This window comes from Rhinatrema bivittatum, chromosome 1 (assembly GCF_901001135.1).
Source record: "Rhinatrema bivittatum chromosome 1, aRhiBiv1.1, whole genome shotgun sequence".
NCBI lineage: Eukaryota > Metazoa > Chordata > Amphibia > Gymnophiona > Rhinatrematidae > Rhinatrema > Rhinatrema bivittatum.
Genome location: NC_042615.1, coordinates 414,713,885 through 414,738,019, shown reverse-complemented (window position 1 = coordinate 414,738,019; position 24,135 = coordinate 414,713,885). Strand labels below are relative to the sequence as shown.

The 24,135-nt window shown below is 44.7% G+C and overlaps 1 protein-coding gene across 1 annotated transcript in view; it reads left to right on the top strand.

The window, feature by feature from the left end:
- Positions 1 to 24,135, top strand: part of DGKQ (diacylglycerol kinase theta) — a 513,416-nt gene that overhangs the window by 459,181 nt on the left and 30,100 nt on the right. Inside the window, exon 21 of the mRNA XM_029602759.1 lies at positions 20,742 to 20,853. Coding sequence (XP_029458619.1) covers positions 20,742 to 20,853 — 112 coding nt within the window. The remainder of the gene's footprint in view (positions 1 to 20,741; positions 20,854 to 24,135) is intronic.

The following is a 24,135-nucleotide window of genomic DNA, read 5'->3' as shown; positions in this document are numbered from 1 at the left end:
TTTTGCGCCTGCCTGGAAGCAGGCACAGGTTGTGCACGTCAGCAGCCTGCTGGCACGCGATCTTCCGACACAGCAGTAAATGGCAGCTGTGCTGGAGGCCTCTGGCCCCGCCCCTCCCTGTCCCTTTAGTAAAGCCCCAGGACTTAGATGCATCCCGGGGCTTTACGCGTGTTGCCGGGCCTTTATAAAATCGGCCAGGCGCGGGTAGGGCTTTGAAAATCCGGACCAAAATGTAAAACTTTGTAAAATTTGGCATACTTTATATTTGGCAAAATAATTAATTTAAAATATAATGCAGAAGTTATTACTCAAAGATGCAGAGTTTTAAATACTTTGAGTAGAATTCCCCTAAATGTACACTTTAAGAGTGTCCCTTCTGCTTTTCTCCTTACTCTCCTGGCCAGATCCCTTTCACTCTGCCTTCAAAGGCCCCTCCACTATCTCTCCCATTCCCCTCCATGCTCAACCCCTTCCACTATATCTCCACCCCTAGCCATCCACTCCCATACAGCCCCTCATACAGGCTCCAGGTTTCTCTCGTTTGCGCACACACACACACTCACACTCACTGTCCCTCTCTCACACACAAACCCCCTCACACAGGCTCCCTCTCTCTCTTGCACACATACAGCTCCTCACACAGGCTCCTTCTCTCTTTTGCACACACACATCCTCCCTCTCTTGTACACACAATCACCCACCCTCACACAGGCTACCTCTCTCTTGTACACAGAACTCTACCTCTGTCCCTTTCTCACACACACACACAGGCTCTCTCTGTCTCTCACACACACACACCCTCACACAGGCTCCCTCTATCTTTCATGCACAGGAAGGGAATTTTGCGCACATGTTGCGCTCAGCAATAGCGCAAAATTCCACCAGGCAGGAGGAGGTGACATCACTTCCCATGCCGGCTGCTTCTTAGCGGGGCTCTCTGCCCCCGGAGCGGTTTTTTTGGTTTTTTTTGCCAACCAAACTGAAAACCCACCCAAATCGCAGCGTTTCTTCGCGCTCTGCAAGCGGACAGCAACCAGGACCATGGCGCAAAAAAAAAAACCCGTGGATTTTGCTAAGTTCTCCTACATGAAAGGGGGAGATGCCTCGGAGCTCCAAGACCCTAAAATGTCGGCGGTGGCCGCGATGGAAGACACGGAGCATGTGGATTCCGATCCGGACTTCCCGGACTCGGAGCGCCCCCTTCGCTCAGAGATGCAAGCGTGGTTTATGGAGCTGCGGCGTGATATTAAGGGGTTCAAAACAGAGATCACAGAAACACTCCAGGAAATGAGGGAGGATAACGCAGCCCTGGGCCGCAGAGTGGACGAAGCAGACCTTCGCTTGGATGAACACGAGGAGCGATGGCAGCAGCAACAGCAGGAGGTCAAAGCCCTAAAATTAACACAAACGGAATTGGAGGACAAACTTGAAGATCTGGAGAACAGATCCAGGCGCTGTAACTTAAGATTTAAGGGTATTCCAGAAACAGAGGAATATCAGGACTGTACATTAATTATTCAAAAAATTTGTCTTTGGATTCTGGGGACTCCTGAGAGTGGACCTGGGGACACTACATCTGACCCTGGGATAGAGCGTGCCCATCGGTCACTGGGACCTAAACCTGGCAATAAGGCACGTGACATTGTCGTCTGCTTTCATTCCTATGCTTATAAGGAAAAGCTTGCAGCAGCGGCTAGGAAGCAGCGGGTCTGGAGTTGGGAAGGGAATGAAGTTTCTATCTATGCAGATTTAGCTTCCAGCACTCTACGCAAGCGAATGACTCTTCGACCGGTTACCACTGCTTTGGCTCAGGCATCCATTCGCTATAGATGGCTGTTTCCTTTCAACCTTTGGTTCCAAGTGGATGGGAAATCTTATAAGGTCCGTAGTTTGGATGCAGCGGTGCAAGCCCTGAAGGCAGCGGGCATCACAGCGGACATACCTGTGCCAAAAGAGGTGGCTCCTTCCAGTTCCAGACCAGCAGCGCCACGCTGGCAACGTGTTACCAAGGGAGGCCGCAGACTTCGACGGAATGCCAGCGACATCGGGGTGGCGGAGACTCTCACCTGATATAACTAGACAGTTTGTTTGTTGAGGGTCTTTATGACTGTTTCAAAAACTGGTTGCTTATTCAGTTTTGCTTTAGCATATATGGTCAGTTATACCATATGGTGGGTACATTCAGTTACTGTTGTTTGCTATTGTTATTGGATCATTTGGTGACCGCTCCGGGGAGGGGTAGAATCCGCTACCCGGCATGGTTTCTTCCTCCATATTCCTCTCTGGAGGGAGAGAAACCCTCCAGGATACTTGGTGGGAGGGGGGGAGGGGGAGGGGGGAGTTGGGCTTCACATTGAACGGTTTCGCACATATATGGAGAGTTGTTAGGTGGGTGGTATGGTCTGGGGTTCCCCTTATATTGGATGGAGTTAAGAGCCTTTTTATGGCACCGCAGGGTTTGAATTTTCTTTTTTGGCACAAAACATGCTGGCCTCTTTGGTTCCTGGCATTGGGTTATGGGTTGGGTAGAGGGGAGGAGATGGGATACTAAGAATATGGCCACAATTACTTTCCTCTCCCTTAATGTTAAGGGTTTAAACTCTGGTAGGAAAAGGAAACTTTTATTTCAGGAAATGGAAAGGCTATCAGCACACGTGGTTTATGTACAAGAAACTCACCTTCTTAAGCGCTATGAGGGCCTATTACGTTCTGACAAATATCCGAATCAATTCTGGGCGGCAGCAACACCTGCCTCTAAATATTCGGGTGTGGGTATTTTAATACACAAACATATTCAATTTGAGGTACAGAATATACTATCTGACCCACAAGGCAGATACCTTCTCCTTCATGTGGTTTTGGGTGGGGAGTCTTATACACTTTGTTCCGTGTATGGTCCTACTTCTCAGAAGGAAGCTTTTTATACTAAATTGCATAAGATATTAGCAGACCACATGGAAGGCAGTGTTATCCTGGGTGGGGACTTTAATTTGACGCTCAATCCTCGGATTGATAATTCGGCGGGATCCAGTTCTGACCCGGCTTTGGCTCGGAGGGCGTTTAAACAGGTGATCACGCTTATTGCCGGGGTAGATATCTGGCGTTCTCGCTTTCCTACCTCTCGTAGCTATACCTATTTCTCATCCCCGCATAACAGCTATTCTCGCTTAGATATGTTTTTGCTTGATCGGACTAAACTTAATACAGTTACTGCGGTAGATATTGAGCCCATAGTTTGGTCCGATCACGCACATATCTGGTTTAAACTAACTACTGGCCTCGCTGACTCAGGTCAACGTTATTGGCGGCTGAATGATTCGCTGCTGGAGGATGATACCTTCCAGAAGCAGCTGACTCAGGAAATTCAAGATTACATCCGTCATAATGATACCGGGGAGGTGGGAGCTGGGACCTTATGGGACTGTTTAAAATGTGTAATCCGAGGTTCCTGTATTGCGCGGGCTTCATATGTTAAGCGACAACGAGAGCGAGAACGCCAGAAGCTTTTGATGTCTTTATCTAAGTTGGAGCGGGCCCATATGAGGGATGGAGCTAGTTCTACGTCCCGGGGCCCCATTCAGGAGTTGAGGGATAAGATCATGGCGTTAGATTCAGCTCGTATTGCCCACCACTTGGAATTAGCCCAACAGCGATTTTTTGAGGGTGGGAATAAGGCAGGACGGTATTTAGCTCATAGCCTCAGACGGAAGCAGGCACAGGCCACTATTTCAAAAATTAAGGATTCTTCTGGGGGGCTCCTCACAGGTAATACCTCCATTAGGAGTTGCTTTCAAAAGTTTTATTCTGATCTATATTGTGGGGACGCTGACATACCGATAGCTTCGATAGAGGCCTATCTTTCTCGGATTCCCCTCCCTACTCTGACGACGGCTCAGAGACAATTTTTAGACAGGGACATTACCGCTGTAGAAGTACAGGAAGCTATCGCCTCACTTAAACTGGGAAAATCACCAGGCCTCGATGGGTATACTCCACGGTTTTACAAATTATTTGCTACAACCCTTACCCCCTTGCTGTTGAATTACTTTAACTCTTTGAAGGCGGGGTCTACCTTGTCTACACAGGCCAATTTAGCGGGGATTACGCTCTTACTTAAACCTGGCCGGGACCCCTCAGTCTGTGGTTCATACAGGCCCATTTCTTTGTTGAACATTGATGTTAAATTACTGGCCAAAATTTTGGCGAACCGTTTAAATTGTTTTATAACCCAATTGGTGGGGGTAGATCAGGCAGGTTTTATCCCTGGGAGAACTACGGCTGATAATGTTCACAAAATTATGGACACTATCTGGTATGCCCAAAAACACATAATCCCTGCCGTGGCATTGTCGATCGATGCGGACAAAGCATTTGATCGAGTGCACTGGCCTTATCTTTTTCAAACCTTGGAGTATATGGGATTTGGCTCCTCCTATCTACAGTGGCTGGGGCAGCTTTATCATTTCCCCCAGGGCCTGCTTGAAGGTAAATGGAGGCTATTCAGCTCCTTTTGAGGTGGGAAGGGGGACTAGACAGGGATGCCCGCTGTCCCCTCTACTCTTTGCTTTATTTCTTGAACCGTTTGCTATTTCTATTCGTGGAAATGCTGATATCTCCGGAGTGACTATAGGTAATATTTCTACTAAGATATCCCTCTATGCTGATGACATTTTGTTTACGCTCTCCGACCCAGCCAATTCCCTTGAATCAGTTATTGCTGAGATGGAGACTTTCGGTAAGGTCTCTGGTTTCACAGTAAATTGGGATAAATCAGAAGTTCTCAATATCAATTTACACTCCCGTACGGTCCGTCTACTTCAAGAGCTGTTTCCCTTTAAGTGGGCCAAAACTCAAATTAAATATTTGGGCATTCAGCTCAGCGCTACGCACGATTTGCTTCCCATTAACTATACTCCGCTTTGGAACAAATTATCCAAGGATATGGAAGAGTGGAATCGCTATCAGATATCCTGGCTGGGTAGAATGGCTGTCTTTAAGATGACTATACTTCCAAAATTATTGTATCTTTTTCAGACACTCCCAGTACTGGTTTCTGTGTCTATGTTAAAACAGTGGCAAAGACGGTGTATGGCTTTTATTTGGGCAGGAAGGCGGCCCCGGGTAGCCCGCAGGGCACTCACACAACCTAAAAGTAGAGGTGGACTGGGCGTACCGGATTTGATCTGTTACTACCGTGCTGCTCAGTTTAAAAAACTGGTTGACCTGAACTCGTCTCGCAGACAGAAGCCATGGGTTCTTATTAATCAGGAACTTCTAGGTACTGTTCCTCTTGGTAGTCTTATATGGCAGCCCAAGCACACCTGGGTGGTAGACCTGGGTGCGGTGTTACCTCCCTCTACGCTTCTGCTGCTTTATTTGTGGCAGCATTATGGTACATTCCTGGTGGGAAATAGGGAATACCATCTCAGTACACACTTATTCCACAATAAAGCTTTTCGTCCAGGCTATGAGAGCTCGGCTTTTTTAGCTTGGAGGAAACGGGGCATTACAACATGGGGACATATTTGGGGTTCTGCAGCTTTACGTCCTTTTGCTGATCTTAAACGAACTTATGACTTACCTGAATCAGCGATATACTCTTATATGCAACTAGCCCATTTTGCCAAGGCCAATATGCTTTCATCTCACTTTGCTCAGGAACAATCCGACTTTGAGAAGTTATGTGAGAGGGCTCATAGCTACCCTAAAATATTATCCAGACTTTATCAATTGTTATTGGTACAAGACCCCCCCAGTTATACCTTTCAGAAAGCTTGGGAGCAGGACCTTCAGGTAAGCTGGTCGCCCCGGATATGGAAGTCTATTTTTCAAAGTATGGGTAAGGGGCATATTGCTGCTTCTCTTATTGAGAACTCTTACAAGATGTTATACCGCTGGTACAAGTGTCCTTCACAGATACACAAATTCATGCCTCTCTAGCCAGATGTTTGTTGGCGAGGCTGTATAGAGGAGGGCACGTTTTATCATATGTGGTGGACCTGTTCCCAAATTCAGGTGGTTTGGAGGCAGGTCTTTCAATGGCTGAGTATTCTTTTTCCAGGGCTGCCATCTCTCACACCGGCACAGGCATTGCTGGGTCAGGCACCCCCAGGGCTGTCGCAGGACTCCAATCAGTTAGTTCAGTATATCTCCACTGCTAGTCGTTGTGAGATAGCGCGCTTATGGAAGGCTACTAGTATTCCCAAGTTAGAGGACATTCAACACAGAGTGCGTAAAATCTTTTTATTATCCAAAATCACAGCATTTAAACATAAGAAAGTCTCTCGCTTTACATCAATTTGGCATCCCTATCACACTTGGCTTTCTAGTGTATCCCTGGGTATTCCGACTTAAATAGTGAATGTGTGGCGGAAATCCTTTGGCTCCTTTAATCCTCTTGGGGGTAACCCTATAGGCATATCTATTCTCTCTGGTGTGACACCATTTATACTATGTTTGTGCAAATTTTGACATTGTAACTGTGAAGCATGGGGGGTGGGGGGTGGGGTGGATTATATAAATTCAATGTGAACAAATTCGTTGCAAACCTTTGATGTATAACCTACAGCAGATAACGGTTTTGTTTTCATATCCGGGCTGTTTCTTAAGCATGTTGTTCTCCTGATTATATGGTCCGGTCTGTAGGTTGCTTTATGTTGTTGTTTCAATAAAAATCTTTAAATTAAAAAAAAAAAAAATTCCACCAGGAATAAATTATGCACAACTGTGCAACATAGAAATTGTGAAGAGTCCTACCATCTCCCACAGAATTTGAGAGAAAAGCAAGTAAACAGCACAATTAAAGCCACTGGAGTTCCATGAAATACATCCCACTGTTTTTACAATCCCTACCACCTGTAACAGGGTGGCACCTGCCAGTTTGTTAATCTGCTTTTCACTTTCGCTGGACACTTGCTGCCGGCAGTGTCACTAGAACAGTTGTTTTTTTCTGGCATTGTGTGCTTTTTAGTCATTTTCAGCAGTGAGGTGTCTGAACTCCCATGCTATTCACATAAGACTGCAATAACGATGCAGGAGTTTGGGCCTCATGCACTTCAAACTCACTGAGAGCTGCATAGTGTCTTAAGAGAACAGCTGTTTTGGGGGTAGGGCCAGCAGCATAATCCAGAGAGAGTGCATCAGTGGAAGAGACAAGCTGGGAGAGCAAGGGAATGTGGAAGACCAGCTGGAAGGTGTGTCATGAACTTGGGCAATGGGAAGAGTAGTTACAGCCTTATGGATAAGGTTTCTGGTTTTCAAGGAATCCAGAAAGGAGCTGTAGGTCACAATGACTTCTAGAAACTGCTGGTATTTGTAGCAACAACTATAGACATCACTGTGTTACCAAAGGTATTGGCAGCTGAAAGAATTCAGCACATCCTGAAGCTTGGAGCTCCTCAAAGATTCTATGAAATGCTAACGTAAAATCCATGAATATCAAAAGCTCTAATTATGATGCACTATTACTAATTGTGCATAAAAAAATTAAAGCGAACCATATTTAGCCACTGTGCGGCTTGGCTAGTTAGCTGGATAAACATCCAGCTAACTTACGGCCCGTTTTGAAAGGGCCATGTGAGTAAAAACGGGGGGCCACGTGAGTAAACCCCATTATGTGCTGAAGTGCCAGGCCTCTCCAAAGAGGTGGGTCGGGGGCATGGTCTGGGCGTGGAGGGTGTGGGCCAGGACAGCACTATTAGCTGCTGTCCCGGGAAGCGGGCAAAGTAAGCAGAAAAACCAAAAAAAAACCAACTAATAAGTAGGGGATAGGGGTTGGGGAGGAGAGGGGAAAAGGTAGGAAGGTTAGATAGGGGTATAGGGAACTGGGGAAACTCTACTTGTGTCGCCGTGTGTTGCTTTGTAAAACTCCCCCCCCCCCCCCCCCCGGTGCATGCAAGTTGCGGGCTGCCCACATATACGTGCATGGCCATCGGATTGTATAATATGCGTGTGCCGCGCATGCATTTTATAAAATTGGCGTATCCATGTGCTCACGCCGGGAACTGTTCACACATGTACGTGGACGAGCGGGTCTTAAAATCGATCCCAATGCCTATATATTCTGCAGTGCAGTTATGCCACTGGATATATAATCAGACAATCTTAAAGTTAGCCAGATAAGTTTATCCGGCTAACTTTAGGACAGGTGTATGTGCTAACCAGAGTTAGCCGGATAAATTATCCTAATATTGGAGTCACTGGATAAGTTATCTAGCTAACCCAACTCCTACCAGTTACATCTCCAGAATGCCCCTGACTTATCCGGCCACATTTTGTCCAGATAAAAAGTTATACGGCTATAATTTAGCCAGATAATTGCCCAAATATTAATTTAACTGGATTTCCTGAGTTATTCAGCTAAATACTTCTGAACATGGATCATTACGAACACTGCATCTTTGAGTAATAAATTTAATCTGTATTGTAATTTAAATTATTTTCTGTTGACAAGCAGGCAAAAATCAGCATAGCACATGGGGGTGACATCATTGACAGCGCTGATAAAGACCCGGCTCTTAGAGCTCAGGAAAAGCCTTATGGAGCATGCGTGGGAGTGCCTGCATGAACACACTGCCTTGTTAGCCCCTCAGTCTTTCTTCATCCAAGCTACTGCACAGATATGTTCCCAGTCCATCTATGATTTTGTTGGCCTTTTTCTTTGGTCTAGATTTTTCTGCGTTGTTGCTTTTTTTTTCCCTTTCTGCTGCCTTGACAGCCCCACAACAGAACTTTTCAGTACATTATCAAAAAAGAAATGGAGAAATCAAAGGCCAAGAAGTTTATGTTCAGCAGGTTTAAAGCCTTCATTTGTGGGCGCTGGAAGTCTATTACAGATATACACAGTCTGTCTATTATGGCTGTCTGGGCCCGGATCATGACACCATCAACTATTATAGATGTGGTCGGATGTCCCCCAGGGTGCAGCAGTATCACACATAGAAAATGGAGGCTCTGTGGAAGGACTGTTTGTCAACAGCTCAAAGTCTTGCAGAGAGGCTGGGCAGCGGATCTGCTCTGCTTCTCGAAGCAAAATATTATCAGATTCTTGGCACTGCATGAAGTCAAGATGAAATTAAGTCTTCCACAAATCAGGGAATGCTTTCCCTGCGGTTCCAGCTCATGCATCCACCATAGGTCAGAGATTGAGCAAGGTGCGGAAGAGCATGGCACTAGATGAGATGCCCAGAAGATCACCTATGTGGTATGAGTGATCCCCTCTAGGGTTGTCTGTCCTGGTGTCAAAGAAGCAAGTACCATTGGCCAGGGGCTCTGCCATACAGATCCATCATTGATCTGTTTGGCAGAAGGAAGAGCGCTCAATGTCATCTACTTGAATTTCAGCAAAGCTTTTGATACGGTTCCGCACAGGAGACTGGTGAATAAAATGAGAAGCTTAGGAGTGAGTGCCGAGGTGGTGGCCTGGATTGCAAACTGGTTGACGGACAGAAGATAATGTGTGATGGTAAATTGAACTTTCTCTGAAGAGAGAGCGGTTTTAAGCGGTGTACCGCAAGGATCGGTGTTGGGACCGGTCCTGTTCAATATCTTTGTGAGCGACATTGCGGACGGGATAGAAGGTAAGATTTGTCTTTTTGCGGACGACACTAAGATCTTCAACAGAGTGGACATGCCGGAAGGAGTGGAGAGAATGAGACGGGATTTAAGGAAACTGGAAGAGTGGTCGAAGATATGGCAGCTGAGATTCAATGCCAAGAAGTGCAAAGTCATGCAAATGGGGAGTGGAAATCCAAATGAACTGTATTCGATGGGGGGGGAAGGCTGATGTGCACGGAGCAGGAAAGAGACCTTGGAGTGATAGTGTCTAATGATATGAAGTCTGCGAAACAATGCGACAAGGCGATAGCAAAAGCCAGAAGAATGCTGGGCTGCATAGAGAGAGGAATATCGAGTAAGAAAAGGGAAGTGATTATCCCCTTATACAGATCCTTGGTGAGGCCTCACCTGGAGTACTGTGTTCAGTTCTGGAGACCGTATCTACAAAGAGACAGAGACAAGATGGAAGCGGTACAGAGAAAGGCGACCAGAAAGGTGGAGGGTCTTCATCAAATGACATACGAGGAGAGATTGAAGAATCTAAATATGTACACCCTGGAGGAAAGGAGGAGCAGGGGTGATATGATTCAGACTTTCAGATACTTGAAAGGCTTTAACGATCCTAAGACAACGACAAACCTTTTCCATCAGAAAAAAATCAGCAGAACCAGAGGTCACGAGCTGAGGCTCCAGGGAAGAAGACTAAGAACCAATGTCAGGAAGTATTTCTTCACAGAGAGCGTGGTGGATGCCTGGAATGCCCTTCTGGAGGAAGTGGTGAAGACAAAAACTGTGAAGGACTTCAAAGGGGCATGGGATAAACACACTGGATCCATCAAGTCTAGAGGACATGAATAAAGAGGGGGTGGCTCGCATACAGAATGCTGAACAAGCAGCAGCCCTCAAGATAGAAGGGCTCAAAATAGAAGAACAGGAAGCCGCTGCTGCCACAGCTGCCGCCAAAGTGCGCAGAAAGGCTGAGCTAGATATCGCCTCAGACCTGTTGCAGTAAAATGGAGAAGCAGCAGCCCTTGAAGCCCTAATTAAAGGGCTTGTTGTGGGGGGGGGGGGCAATTGTCACAGCCACGAAAAGTAGCAGACGCAGGGATCAATAACCGGGGCCCGCAAGCCCAAAGGTGGTAGGAGGCGGCAGAACACTGCACGGAGCGGCAGTAGCCACAGAGGCATTCACGGAGCAGGATGCCAGTGGTCGGTGTTCCACCTTCACAGAGCGGAAGGATGGAGGGCTGCCATCTCCTTAAAAAAAAACAAAAACAGGAGTGGGTAAGAGTAGGTAAAATTACTGGTGAGGTCATAGGCTATAGGTATTGCCAATTATTAGGCTTGTTCAATATTTGTTGTTTGTTAATGTGGCTCGCGGAAATGGGGGCTACTACCTGGAGATAATACCCTTGTCGGTGTACATACACACGGTTGATGAGACTCCATAATTGCTCTGGACTTCAGCGGCAAGAGGTAATGTGGAAGAAAAAAAAAATTTGTATTCACAGGGAAGCGAGGTGTAGCTGGGCAGATACTTTAATTTCAATGCATGTCCAGCGTAGCTCTTTGCTTGAACGGCAGGGGTGATAGTCTAATACTTCTCGTTCAACGCATAGCTCTCTGCTTCCACGGCAGGGGGAATGAGGAAGGGAGGATCTGTATGTGGATTGCATAGTCTGGGTGGACAGGGGCAGGGTGTGGCCTGCTTCAGCCTGTGGCAGTTGCTACCCCTAATTGAGCTGGATATTCGCTTGGATGCAGTTCCAGCGCTGCTCTCTACATTGATGGTGGGGGGAGGGGAAATAGAACTAGAGAGTACTGGAAGCCAAGCGTAACAAGTATGAGTGAGAGAAAAAAAAGAAAAAAGTACATAGCTTGCTGGGCAGACTGGATGGGCCGTTTGGTCTTCTTCTGCCGTCATTTCTATGTTTCTATGTATGTTTCTATGATGCAGAGATGAGAGTTCTTCTTGGTGCAGGTACCATCATCCTTCATGGTGCAGAAAATCCCCATGGCACAATTCCAACAAAGTGGAGCACTCTGGTGTATAAATACAAGTGTCTCTCCATCATGAAATATCATGAAGAGTACTGAGATAGTGCAGGAGGCGGCTCTGTGCCAAGGATCAGACTTACACCAGCCAGTGGGAGGCACCAGCACAGCCAGCCCAGACTGCATCAGTACAGTTGGTGCTTACTGTCAATGATTTCAGCGGCCCTTAGTAAGGTGAACCAATCTGGGTTTCTGAAGAGGATGCCTCTTCCCAAACTTCAGCATAAATTTTCAAGTTTAAATAAACCTTTTTATTATTTGAATATAAACCTTGGATCAGCAGACCCCCTCACTGTGAGTGTCAAGCTAAGTATGAGAGTGACTGTGTATCACCACAGCACCTAGGGTTCTCAGAGGCTTAGGCCTTCTTCCCGCTGCTGAACCCCCAGTTCCCAGGACTGAGGTTTGTTTTAGAGATCTGGAAGAGTAAAGATATCCCCAGGGAATTTGCTGGAGCCCCTAGATCAGGGACCCTCCCACCAGAGGGTTGGAGGTGGGGGGTTTACACTAGCAAAAATATCGTCCATCATCATTAGGAAAGAACAGAATCCAAAGATGGATGTCTTTGGACTACTACAATTTCTCTGATCTGCATTGGACTACTCATCTTCTACGCCCTGCTCCCAGCCCTGGTCCGTCCTTATTCGCGGCTATAAGCAGCCACCTATGCTCCCAAGCCTCTGTTTGGGAGCATAGGTGTGCCGCAGGGAGATGCCGCCGTTCAGCCTCCTGCTACCCTCTAGGTGTGCGAGCGCCTCTCTGACCTTCAAAGGGGCCACGGCGGAAAACTAGCCCACAGCCCCGAATGATGACATCGACAGGCCCTGCTACTTAAAATAGGGCCCGCCACTAGTTCCTTGCTTGGCAACAGGTCTCCACGCTTGTCGTGTGCTCATTGCTCGTTCCTGATCCTGTCTTCATTCCTGGTTCCTGATCCTGACTTTGTTCCTGGTTCCTGTTCCTGACCCGTACCTGGTCCCTTCCTTGTCTGTTCGGACTGACCTCTGGCTTTGAGCCTTGCTACGTCTGGACCATGCTCAAGATTGACCTCTGGATTTGACCCTTGCTACGTCTGGATCACGCTCAGGATTGACCTCTGGCTTTGACCCTTGCTACATCTGGACCATGCTTAGGATTGACCTCTGACTTTGACCCTTGCGATGTTTGGACCACGCTCAGGATTGACTTCTGGCTCTGACCCCTGCTACATCTGGACCACGCTCAGGACTGACCTTTGGTTTGACCCTTGTTCCGTTTGACTCTATACCTTGCCTTGCTCAGCCGCCTGCCCTGACACCAGCCTGTACTTGACTACGCCTTCTGTATCTCCCTGGACTTGGCCTTCTCAGGCTCCAGCCTTCTGCTACCTGGGTGCAACCTGTTTCCTCTCCATCCCTTTTGGCGTCCGGGTCTCTGGATCCCTGCCTCGTCCGAACCTGCCTCGGTCCCTTGATACCTCTGCTAGTCCCTGGCTACCATCTATCTCATCTACTGGGAGTCTTCACACGGAGACCCACCTAAGACAAGCTGGCCCCAGCACCCAAGGGCTCAACCTGTGGGGAACGAGGGCTGATATTGGCGAAGCTCCAGTCGGCCTCTGCCTCCCACGGTGGGGACCCGTGGGGCTTGCCCTATGGGTAGCGTCAAACCCACCTCGGGCCAAGGGTCCACCTCCAGCATACAGGTTGCCAAAGCCATGGACTCGGTGGAGCCTTCCGCCCTCCAGGCCATTACGGGCCTGGCTCTGAAGATCCAGGAATAGCAGCGGTTCCTAGAAGCCCTGGCCGCCTCCATCGAGCACCTTCATGCCCGGCTAGATACCCACGCTGGTCTTACAGCACCAACGTCCGCATCAGCCAGCCCACAGCCTTCACCCTCGCCCTCTAGGGCTCTGTTGGCCCTACCCGTGCCACCCTGCTTCAACGGGGATCCCAGACTCTGCAGAGGGTTTATCAACCAGTGCTATATACAGTTCACTCTGCAACCTTCCATCTTCCAGGATGAACTCACAAAGGTTACCGTCATTCTTTTTTGTTTGGAAGGCAAGGCGCTGGCATGGACTTCTCCCTTGTAGGAGCGTTTGGACTCTCTTCTCCAAGAGCTATCACGTTTCGTGACTGTCTTCTGTTGGACATTCGACGACCCAGGGAGGCAGGCTGTAACTGGTTCCAGCTTCTTACATTTGCGGCAAGGCCTACGAACACTCAACGATTATACTATTGAATTCCGGACCCTTGCCACAGAATTGGCTTGGCAAGAGGATTGTCTCCGAGCCATTTATTTGAATGGTCTGTCATCCCAACTTAAGGATGAGCTCGCAGCTCATGAGCTACCTTCCTCCCTTGAGGACCTCATTGACCTGGCAGGCCGCCCAACGCACACTTTCTAACACGACAAATTAAATGCCAGCCCTGGAGCTGGCATTAAATCATACCGCAAGTCAAGAGCTCCAGAAAAAACAAAAAATACTGATTTTGAAACAAAACAGATCTGTTCACTACAGTAAAACATTAAAGATTTCTCAAAGAAAAGGCACAATTAAGCATTGAGGAAGGTCAGAGCAGCTTGTAAATTATCCTTACATTTCAGGGCAATCAGAAGGAACGATGGAGCTATAAAGGCAGGAAGAGAACTGCTTATTGCAAACAAGAATAACCTATTTTTTATTTTTTTTATTTAAACAGTGTTGAATAGGGGGCGATTACCTCCAAGAGATGTGTGCACAGCCATGTCTCCTGGGCATCCGATGCTTTTGAGCGCTAGGGACGCACAATTTTTGCCTAGCATGTCTTTTTTAACATGGCAGCTCATTTAAATATAGCATCGGGCACCCAGGAGAGGTGGATGTGCGTGCATTAGGAAAATGGGCGTTTAATACGAGTACCCGTTTTACTGTGCATCTTATTGCATCGGCCTGTCAGCCTTTGTCAGGGAACATATAAAGTGGATGATACTGAGAGAGAACTAACAAACCATTGTGATCACATGCTTGATGTTACATTTGGCTGCCCATGGGACAAGTCCGTGACTGGCTGCATTCACTGGGACTCCGTCGCCTCCAGAGAATGCCACAATGCCATTCGTACTGTGCCTCCTGTGCGCTGGCTTTTAAAGACCCCGCAATGGGAAGAGCAAGAGGAGGTGCGCAGTGATGATGTTGCATGGCTGGGTATTTAAATCCAGCCACACTCTCTACAGATCGCCTCAGCAACAGGTCTCCTACCTAGAGCCATGCGTGTTGCCTGCATTCCTGATTCCTGTGATCCTCATCCAGTCTTACCTTTCCCAGCCTGCCTCATCTAGCCTTGCCTGCCTCATTCAGCCTTTCCTTGCCTGTTCTTGTCCCTTCTTCAGCCTGATCTCCTGGTTCTGGCCTCCTGCTTTGGACTTGGACCTGTTCTCGCTTGTCTGCCGCCTGGACCTGACCATATCCTTGGACCTGACCACACTCACTTTCTGCCTGCCCCGATCTTTGGCCTGTTTCTGGTATCTTCTGTCTGTTGTGTGCCCTGACCTTGGCCTATCATTGGACTCTCATTTGCCCTAGAGACCCACCTAAATCCGGCCGGCCACCAGAACCCAAGGGCTCAAGCTGCAGGGGAGGTGGTTGGTATAGGTGAAACTCTAGTCTTTCCCGCTCCAGGGCACCAGTGGTTAGCGTAGGCCTCGTAGGTCTTCCTACAAGGTTGCATCGAATATGCCATAGCACTAAAGGTTCACATTCATGCCATTCATTACACTTGATTTATCTATACGTATGCCACAACATTTACTTTATAATCTCAGTATACATTTTTCTCTCAAAGAAATTTATCTCTCTCTCCAATAAAGAGAGCTGTAATAGAAACTAGAAATAACTACAGTATATGAGAATTAGGAGGTATATCTCCTTTATAAATATTTTGTTCTCTGACTAAATATGTAATACTGTAGTGAATTAGGGAAATTGGGAATCCTCAGGCTGAAGTGAAGGATAGACTGCTTCACTGAAATATGCTGGATTTGAATTTAGCTTCCAATTTCTTGAGGAATTTATACTGCTTAATTGGACTAGCCTACACCTAAGGTCCATGCAAAATGGCGCCGGCCATACGGTGTATGGCCGGCGCCATTTTGTATGGAAAAACAATTTGCGTGCAGGAAGTTGTTCCCGGACCCCTGCTGGACTTTTGGCAAGTCTTGTGGGGGTCAGGAGGCCCCCCCAAGCTGGCCAAAAGTCCCTGGGGGTCCAGCGGGGGTCCGGGAGCAATCTCCTACGCTCCTGACGGAGGTCCGAGAGTAAAAGATCACACCGGGACCCTTCCTCTGGACCCCAGGTAATTTAAGGCATTTTGTGGGGGTTCGGGAGGGTGGGGGATTTATTTTAAAGGGTCGGGGTGGGTTTTAGGGATGTTTTAGTGTGCCGGTTTTCGATTTACATGATTTACACGATATTTAAAAAACCCAAACTGCGACGATCCGATTCCCTCCCCCTCCCAGCCGAAATCGATCGTTAAGACGATCGATCACACGATTCACATCTCTACTGCCAAGTAAACAATTGGCCCTGGTAAAGAAACAGAGAAGTGTGTGTGAGAAATAGAGTGAGTTCACAAATCATTTCACCTGAGTGATTCCTGAAAGAAAAGAATTTGTTCTATAATAGGGCAAATTAATTATTTTTTTTCTTTGAACACCGAGCTAATCCAGACCAATAAAACTCCAAGACAACAGTAAAGGGAACTCTTCTTTAATTTACCTTCGGAAGATTATCGGTGTTAGTGTAATGAAGAAGGAGTCCCTAAGAGGCCCCCTAGCTACTCAAGCCACATCTGCTACCAGCTTTCAGCCAACTATGCTCACTAGCCTCAATGGAGGGGAAGAAGAACAGAGTCTGAACACTTGACCAAGCTAAGTGTACACTTAAAGAGGAAAACACATACAATTCTAGCTAGATTAAATTACTGGGTCATCACCACAGAAAGAGAGATAAAAAGTGAGAAACGTTGAGAGATCAGATCAAGTAATTCTACTACAGTAGTAGGAGGGAGACAAAATACAGGGTAATCCAAGATTTACAGAGAGAGAACACACAGGAGAAGAGAGAACCAGAGATACATACAAAAACAAGCAAACAAGGGCACAAACATTTTCAGGCTGATGTAATACCATGTGCTGGCTGCAGCGCACAGCTCAATGCGCGTTTTGGACATGCGTCCATAACCCCTGATGCATGTAAATGCATTTTGATGAGGCTATTATCTGTTCCCTCCATCATGCACATTTTTACTTGCAAAAATTAAAGCCTACTGTGAGCAGGCGTTAATTTTGGAGGAGCCCAAAAAGTATACAGAAAAGCAGAAAATACTTAATATTGTGGCGATATTATGTCGGAGGAACATAGAAATGTCCCAAAAAAAATTTTTTTTAAAAGGGTGCCGGCAGTCAGGTTAGGAAAAGGGATGCTCAATTAATGAGCATCCCTTTTCCTTATCTGTGGCTGTGGAGAGGTGGATCGGAGCGTATTAAGGGCCTGTTACTTATACTCACCTTCACTTTTGTGGGTATCTATTTTCAGCTACATCTGAAAAATTACAGCACAAACTTTAAACAAATCAATATAGAATTTTCTTTATTTTCTTTTATTTTATGAAATTTCAAAAATTATTACTAGGAGCACCTTGATTTGAAATAGGTTGTACATAAGAGACAGAAAAAGCAATAAAAATATATATTAGAAATGTTCATTCAACCCCATATATTAATAAGAAATAGAAGAGGAAGTAACAATATCGAGCAGATAATCAAGAAATACAGAAAAAAGAAAAATTGAGAACCACCAGTTCCTATCTAGTTTACCGGTTAAAATTCCTATGGAAAATCTAACAATGTACGTAGTTGAGAAGGTTAAAAAAAATATGTAATTGACATTATTATATCTATTTAACCTCTATAGAGCAGTACATGGAGAAAACGTGGATTGGCTGAACGCTGCAATAAGAGTACATACACCCCAAAGAGATCTAAGATCCGCTAATAAAGGCCTATTATCCATTCCCTCAATGATTTCAGCAAAATTAACATCAGTAAGGGAAAGAGCCTTGTCACTTGCTGTGCCAAAAATTTGGAATAAGTTACCTGTTGAAATTCAGCTAGAGCCAAACAGAACAACATTTAGAAAAAAAGTTAAAACATGGCTTTTACAGCAAGCATTTCATGATTGTGACAGTAAATTGTGAAACAAAAAAAAAAAACCCCACAAAATAAGGAAAGAACTAAAAGCAGAGGTGAAACATTGCTGAGTTGGTCACAGTGTTGAATGTTGTTGTCCAAATGTCTTATTGTTAGGCTATCAGTATGAAAATGGTATGAATTGTAACCTATGAGAATTGTCGTTTTATTATTTGTAAATGTTTTGATTTGATTTTTAGTTTAAATGTTTTTATGTAACATTGTAAACAGATATGACGGCATCTACCAAATTCCGGTATAGAAATTTTAATAAATAAATAAAATAAATAAATAAATAACCATACATGTACATGGATATCGAGGTTGAAAGTAACCCCCCTTGGATTGTACCTCAGAGCGCATTGATAAGAATTTCTTCCTTCAAATTTGGGTTACCCTGGTTAAGTCAGGGTAAACCCAGATCTTTTGTCCATAGAACAGCAGATAACGATTACGAAGAAAGAAACGCAAAACATTATCTCTATCTGTAGGAAATGCAAATTTAACTAAGAGAGTCCCTCTATATGTAATTTCAAAATCTTGAGATGACTGCAGGAAATCTGATAAATCCAACGAAGCTCCAGTAGGTAAATTTTCTTGAGGATCTCCCATCTGTTGTTTGGATATCATATAAGCCTTAGTTATCACCGGCATAGCAGTTTCAGAAATCTTTAAAGTCTGCGAGAGATAATTCCTAAACAGTTCCAGCGGAGAAAGATGTTTTATGATAGGAAAATTTATAATCCTCAAATTTATTGAGCGTAGATTATTTTCAATATTCTCTACCTTTTTTGAGTTTATTAACTCAGACTGGACTAACTGATGTTGAACCTTTTCCATTGTTATCATTTTAGATTCAATTTTTAAGATCTTATTTTCTTGAACCTGCAATTCAACAGAATTCTGCTTCAAGGCACTATTTGTTTCCAGGACTAATGAGGCAAGTGAGGAAATAGAAGAGTCTAAATTGACCAAGGCATTCCAGAGGGCCTCTAAAGTAATAGTGTCTGGTTTAGATAATTTTAGATTGCCAACCTGTACAGTTGTTTCTTCTCCGACAGTCCAAGAAGTTATCCTGCTGTACTCCGTGGCAGGTCTCTGCTCCACTCTTACAGGGACAGAAAGGGTCACACCAGGGACCTCAATCGTAGAGGCCTCTTCCACAGCCTGCTCCGCCGCCATCAACACAATCGCAGCTCCCATTCTCTCCACAGGCTCCTGCTGCTTATTCACCCCCAACAAGGCCGTTTGGACATCGTTCAAGGATCCCACTGGAGCCAACACTCCTATGCTTGGAGGAGAGGGTGTTAGCCGTGCTCCCGGGCTAAGAGAGATCGGCCTGTAGGGAGGGGCTCTGCCCAAGGTCCCTCTCCACTTTGGCCATCGCTCCGTGAGTTTGCGCTGGTGTTATGCCGAAGAACTCCACTATTTTAGGTTGCTCCGTCCCAGGTAGGGGAGAACTTGAAACATTCTCCTGAAATCTTGCTTTGCGCTTGGTATGTGGCAATCCAATCACGAGGAAAAAAGGCAAACAAGAAAATATCACAGCGGAGCTTCACGGCGTACTTCTCAATTGGTGGCCATCTTGCCCCCTCCCCAATATAGAATTTTCAGAGGCGATATAATTGGTTTTGGGGGGAAAAAGTACTTATATGATTATTTATTCAAATAAGTAGAAAAACCAGTTCTTTTTGTGTTAAGCTTACTGCTACCTAAGAAAAAGAGAAATGTGTTGGATGTTATCACTTCTATTGCTAATATAATTGCTTTGTTTATTACTGAGAGTTATTTCAAAGTTTAATAAAATTGAACAGCTAGAGTTGGGTTTTTTTAATATAATTGAATACCATCTGATTTATTCTTCTGCATAACTCTGTCTTCCCTCTCGATCCCTGGGAGACTGTCTGGGTGGGATCTGTCCCTTGTTTCCTTTAGGAAGACCCAGCAGGAAGAAAAGCAGATTTTCCTCTCTTGATCCTCATTTTTGGTTACAACAGGCAGTAATTCACTCGATACTACTGGAAGCCCATTTATCATTGCCACCTCAGTCATTCAAGTTGGAGAATCATTACACCAAAGTGATGGGTTGGTGAGAAGAGAAACAGCTTGAGAGCTGGTGTTGGTCACAGTGGCCGCGCAGGCATGGAGCCACTGCCACCATCACTAACCACATGATTGGCTGGACCAGCCCGCTGGGACATGCCTGAAGCCCCGCTATGCTTTCCTATGCTAGATCCCAATATTTCATTAATTGCAAATTCCGATTTGACAGTAAGTTGTTTCATTTAAATTTATTGTAATTCGTCTTGAAACCAACTTTGGGAAAAGGAATACTACCAAGGTCCTCGACTACGGGTTGCGTCAACCCCACCTCAGCCCAAGGGTCCACTTCCGACGCAACACACTTTATGTATAACACCTTTAAAGGGACAGTTTTGAAACAGCCTGCACTTTTGCAAACTTTATTCACATTTTCAAACAGAAACTGCCCGCATTACTTTTCTGTGAAAATTAACATGTGCAAAGTGCGGACATATAAAGTGTCCCTCTGCTTTGGGTCTGCTTTGTGCAGGCGGTGGAAGGGGGCAAAATACTGTGCATATGTTTGAAAAATTAATGTACATCCATTGTTTCCCCCCACTCCAACCTAAACACACTCACTGGAATGCCTCTTTTGACCGTGGCTAAAAGAACACATGCTTGGAAGCTGTACGTATGTATAGCCATGTTTCAGCATGACAATTTCAGTCAGGCCATTTTACCCAGGGAAATACCATTCACAATTGCTCTCCTCAGGTGAAATTTCCTTTTCTTTGATGATTTTTCTCTTTTTCTTATGTAGTGAAATGCTTTGTAACCATATCAGTGTCTCTTTGTTTAAAGTTCTGTTATATGCTAGATATTTTACTCTTCCTTTGCAGCTGGGGATCTGGAGCTGATCTCTGGGGTGCCAATAGTGACAGTCATTATGAAAAACCAAGAATTGATGATGGTTTACTAGAAGTTGTTGGCGTTACTGGTGTTGTCCACATGGTAAGTCGGTATCAAATATTTCCCCTCAGTTTGAATTTTTTAATTTAATTTGTATTTGTAATATAACAGCTGGAAATTCCAATGCATCGATTCAGTAGCATTGTATACATGGAATATGGGCCACAGTTCTGGAGCGCACACTTAAAAACTGTGGTGGTATGATTTAATTTTCAGTCTTTGATGAACATACCCAAAGGTGCAGAATATTTTAGGTCAAATTCAGGTCACTGTGTACAAGATTACTTATATCCAACTGCCTGCTAGAGCCAAGCATGTTTCTGACAGGACAGTTTCTCCAAATAGGTTTGTTTTGTGCATACCTTGAAAAGAATGAATCTCATTTGTAAGCCAGGGTATGTTGGGAATGATCTCAGTCTCTCAAATTTACTGCTAATACACTTCTTAGTACTTGCATTGTGCCACATAGAGCCTCTTTCCTGTATAGTTAATTAACTATTATGGCAGCACAAGGTTAGCTGCTTGTCTTCCACGCTCCAACCACTGTAAGAATCAGAAGAAGCTTCTTCCACCGAATTGAGGTATTCCCACTAGCACTGTAGGACATAGAAGCCAGTCACAGTTGCTGAAGAGAGGATTTTCCTGGACCATGGATCTCAGAGAAGAGGCATTGCCTTTCTCACTGCTGATGCTAGGGGATGAACATTGGAGCTAGGACCGAAGCAGCGGAAGTGAGAGAGAGCCACAAGAATTTGTTGTGGGTAGGAGGAAAAATGTTGGGCTGGTTAATAGAGAAAAGGAAACAATGAAAATAATGAGGGTTAATATACAGAGAAGAAGTGAGTGATGGGGGAGAGGTCCTGGATGAGAAAGAATAATATAGAAAGAGGGGATGATGGGGTCCAGGTAGCCTTGATAAACATTGTATTGAACCAAGAAGTACATTCTGGTTAACAATGTGTCTCTGCACCATTCCTCACCACATCAGCTATGCTGTGAATCTTGTTAAGAAGAAAACAATTTCCAGTTCACAATTCATATACCAGTGGACTATAGGATATCTACTTTTGGATCCTATGCATTTTACAGGAAGAAGCTAAGGCCCATGAAAAGTCTTAAAAAGGGGCCTAATACAAAGACAAGGAGTCCATCTAAAGATTCTCCCAGGAGTCTGCCTGTAAAATTCCTTCTGCAACTTCTTCTAGCATGCTATCTCTGGACTTCCAGTAGTATGAGATGTTGTTGAACTATATGTGAATCTGTCTCCTGCCAAAATTGTCAGTGCTGCTGGACTGCTTTCATGTTAACGGTCCCAAGAACCATACCTTGGGCCAGACAAAGAGAGACTGCTCAGACTTCTATATGCCCCTACAGAACTTACATAAAACTGGGCTAACTTAATCTTTTATGCTGGGTATTCAGCTAGCAATATATCTATAAAGTGCAGGTTGAGATTATGTTGACATGAAGTGTCTTAAGACTTTTGGATACAGCTAATTTCACTTATTCAAAACAATGTTCTGTTGTTTGAGCATTAGCAGTTTTAGTCTCAGTATAGCTTGCAGTATGCATTTTGCTTTGCTCTGACTCCATTTTGTTTTATATAAAAAGGCACACAGCTCCTTTCATTGTAAAGTAGTATAGTTCCTTCAGGAAATAGCAGTATCGGAGGTTTCAGAATAAAATGGCAGGGAGCATGACACAACAACTCAAGAAGACTATTGCAAGCATACAGTGCAGCAACGTGAAAAGCATTGAACAGGAGTTGGCAGTAGAGAAGAGGAACATAGATAGGAGTGACCTGTCTGATAAGCAGAGTTCATGAGAAGCGGTGCAGGGAGATAAGATAGGAGAGGTAGTGAGAAGCTGCAGAGTAAAGGTTCTTGTAGGCCATTTGTGTTAAGCGATTAATAAATTTCTTTAAATACTAAAAATACTAAAATACTCTTAACTCTGTCACTTGTCCTTGTAAATATACATTTAAAAAAAAATAATTCCAGTTCTTGATCATCCTGCAATGGGTGGTAAGGCAATGTTAAAAGGAAACTGTCATTTGTGGTCACTATTTTGGCAAGTCTAGTTCAGGGGCGGGAATGTCTGGGGGGGTAGTAATGACACTACAAAAAAAAGAAGAAAAGGAAGAAACAATGAGGGCGATATTCAGCCTACTTAGCCGGTTAAGTTGGGACTAAGTAAGTTGGCTAAATAGCAGGGGCTGAATATCCGGCCCCACTGAACGGCCGCCACTTAGCTGGATTGCTAGTTATACAGCTAAATAGCTGTATAACTAGCAATAGTGAGCAATAGTGAGCAGGGCAAGGTCATTCTGGGGAGGAGCCAACTTAGCTGGATAACTCGGTTAGCCAGACAACTTATCCAGCTTGATCTGGTCAGCCCAGAGGCCTATCCAAAATTAGCTGGATAAACTTAACCGGCTAACTTTAAGCTAGCTGGATATATTCAGTGGCACGGTTAGATGTAAAGCAGCAACAAAGCAGCCAAGAAAGTATTTGAAAAGAAACTTACAATAGAGAAAAAGTCCATAAACATTTATTAGCCAGATATTGAGAAAGCTATCATTTATTCCAGTAAGTGAGCAAAAAGAAATACATCTACCTTTTGGGATTAGCCAGGTACTTGTGACCCAAACTGGCCACTGTTGGAGATGGGTAGACCTTGGTCTGATCTGGCTTGGCATATCTTATGTTCATTTACAGTTAAGTTATTCAAATGCTAAAAAGAGATGATTTTAGTTGTTGGGTAACTTTAATGTGAAATTGATATTTCCTCTAGGACTATTGAACAAAAGAAAGAGAAAACCATTTCTCATGAATTAATGTGAGTCAGGCACTTGGGATTCAGGCTGTAGGTTGTCAAACTCTTGTTCTCAATGAACACTACATTTAGACTCATAGTCCTCAGAGGTTTTACCTCTAATTACTCTTAATAAACTGTCCATTTCCTATTTCTCAGAAGCTATTAGTCTAAATTAGTAGAGCTTAACTCTGAAAAGGTAATTTGTTTGTACTTGTAAATGATTTTCTGTGTTTAGGCTCTACCTTTTCAGATACCTCACTTTCTATTTGTACACAGCATTCCCTGGGAAAAGAAAGGGTTTGTCAGGATATTTATATATGATACTTTGATACAGGTATGGAAATCATCAGAGGGAGGTGGTACCAAATATTCTGGATACCTATTGAATGAGTTTTGGCTTCCCTTTATGGAGAAAGGGAATACATAATTTAAAAGTTAAGAAGAAAAGATCAGGGATCTTGCCAAAGGATTATTTATCTGTAGAATAAATAAAAAAATGAGGACATC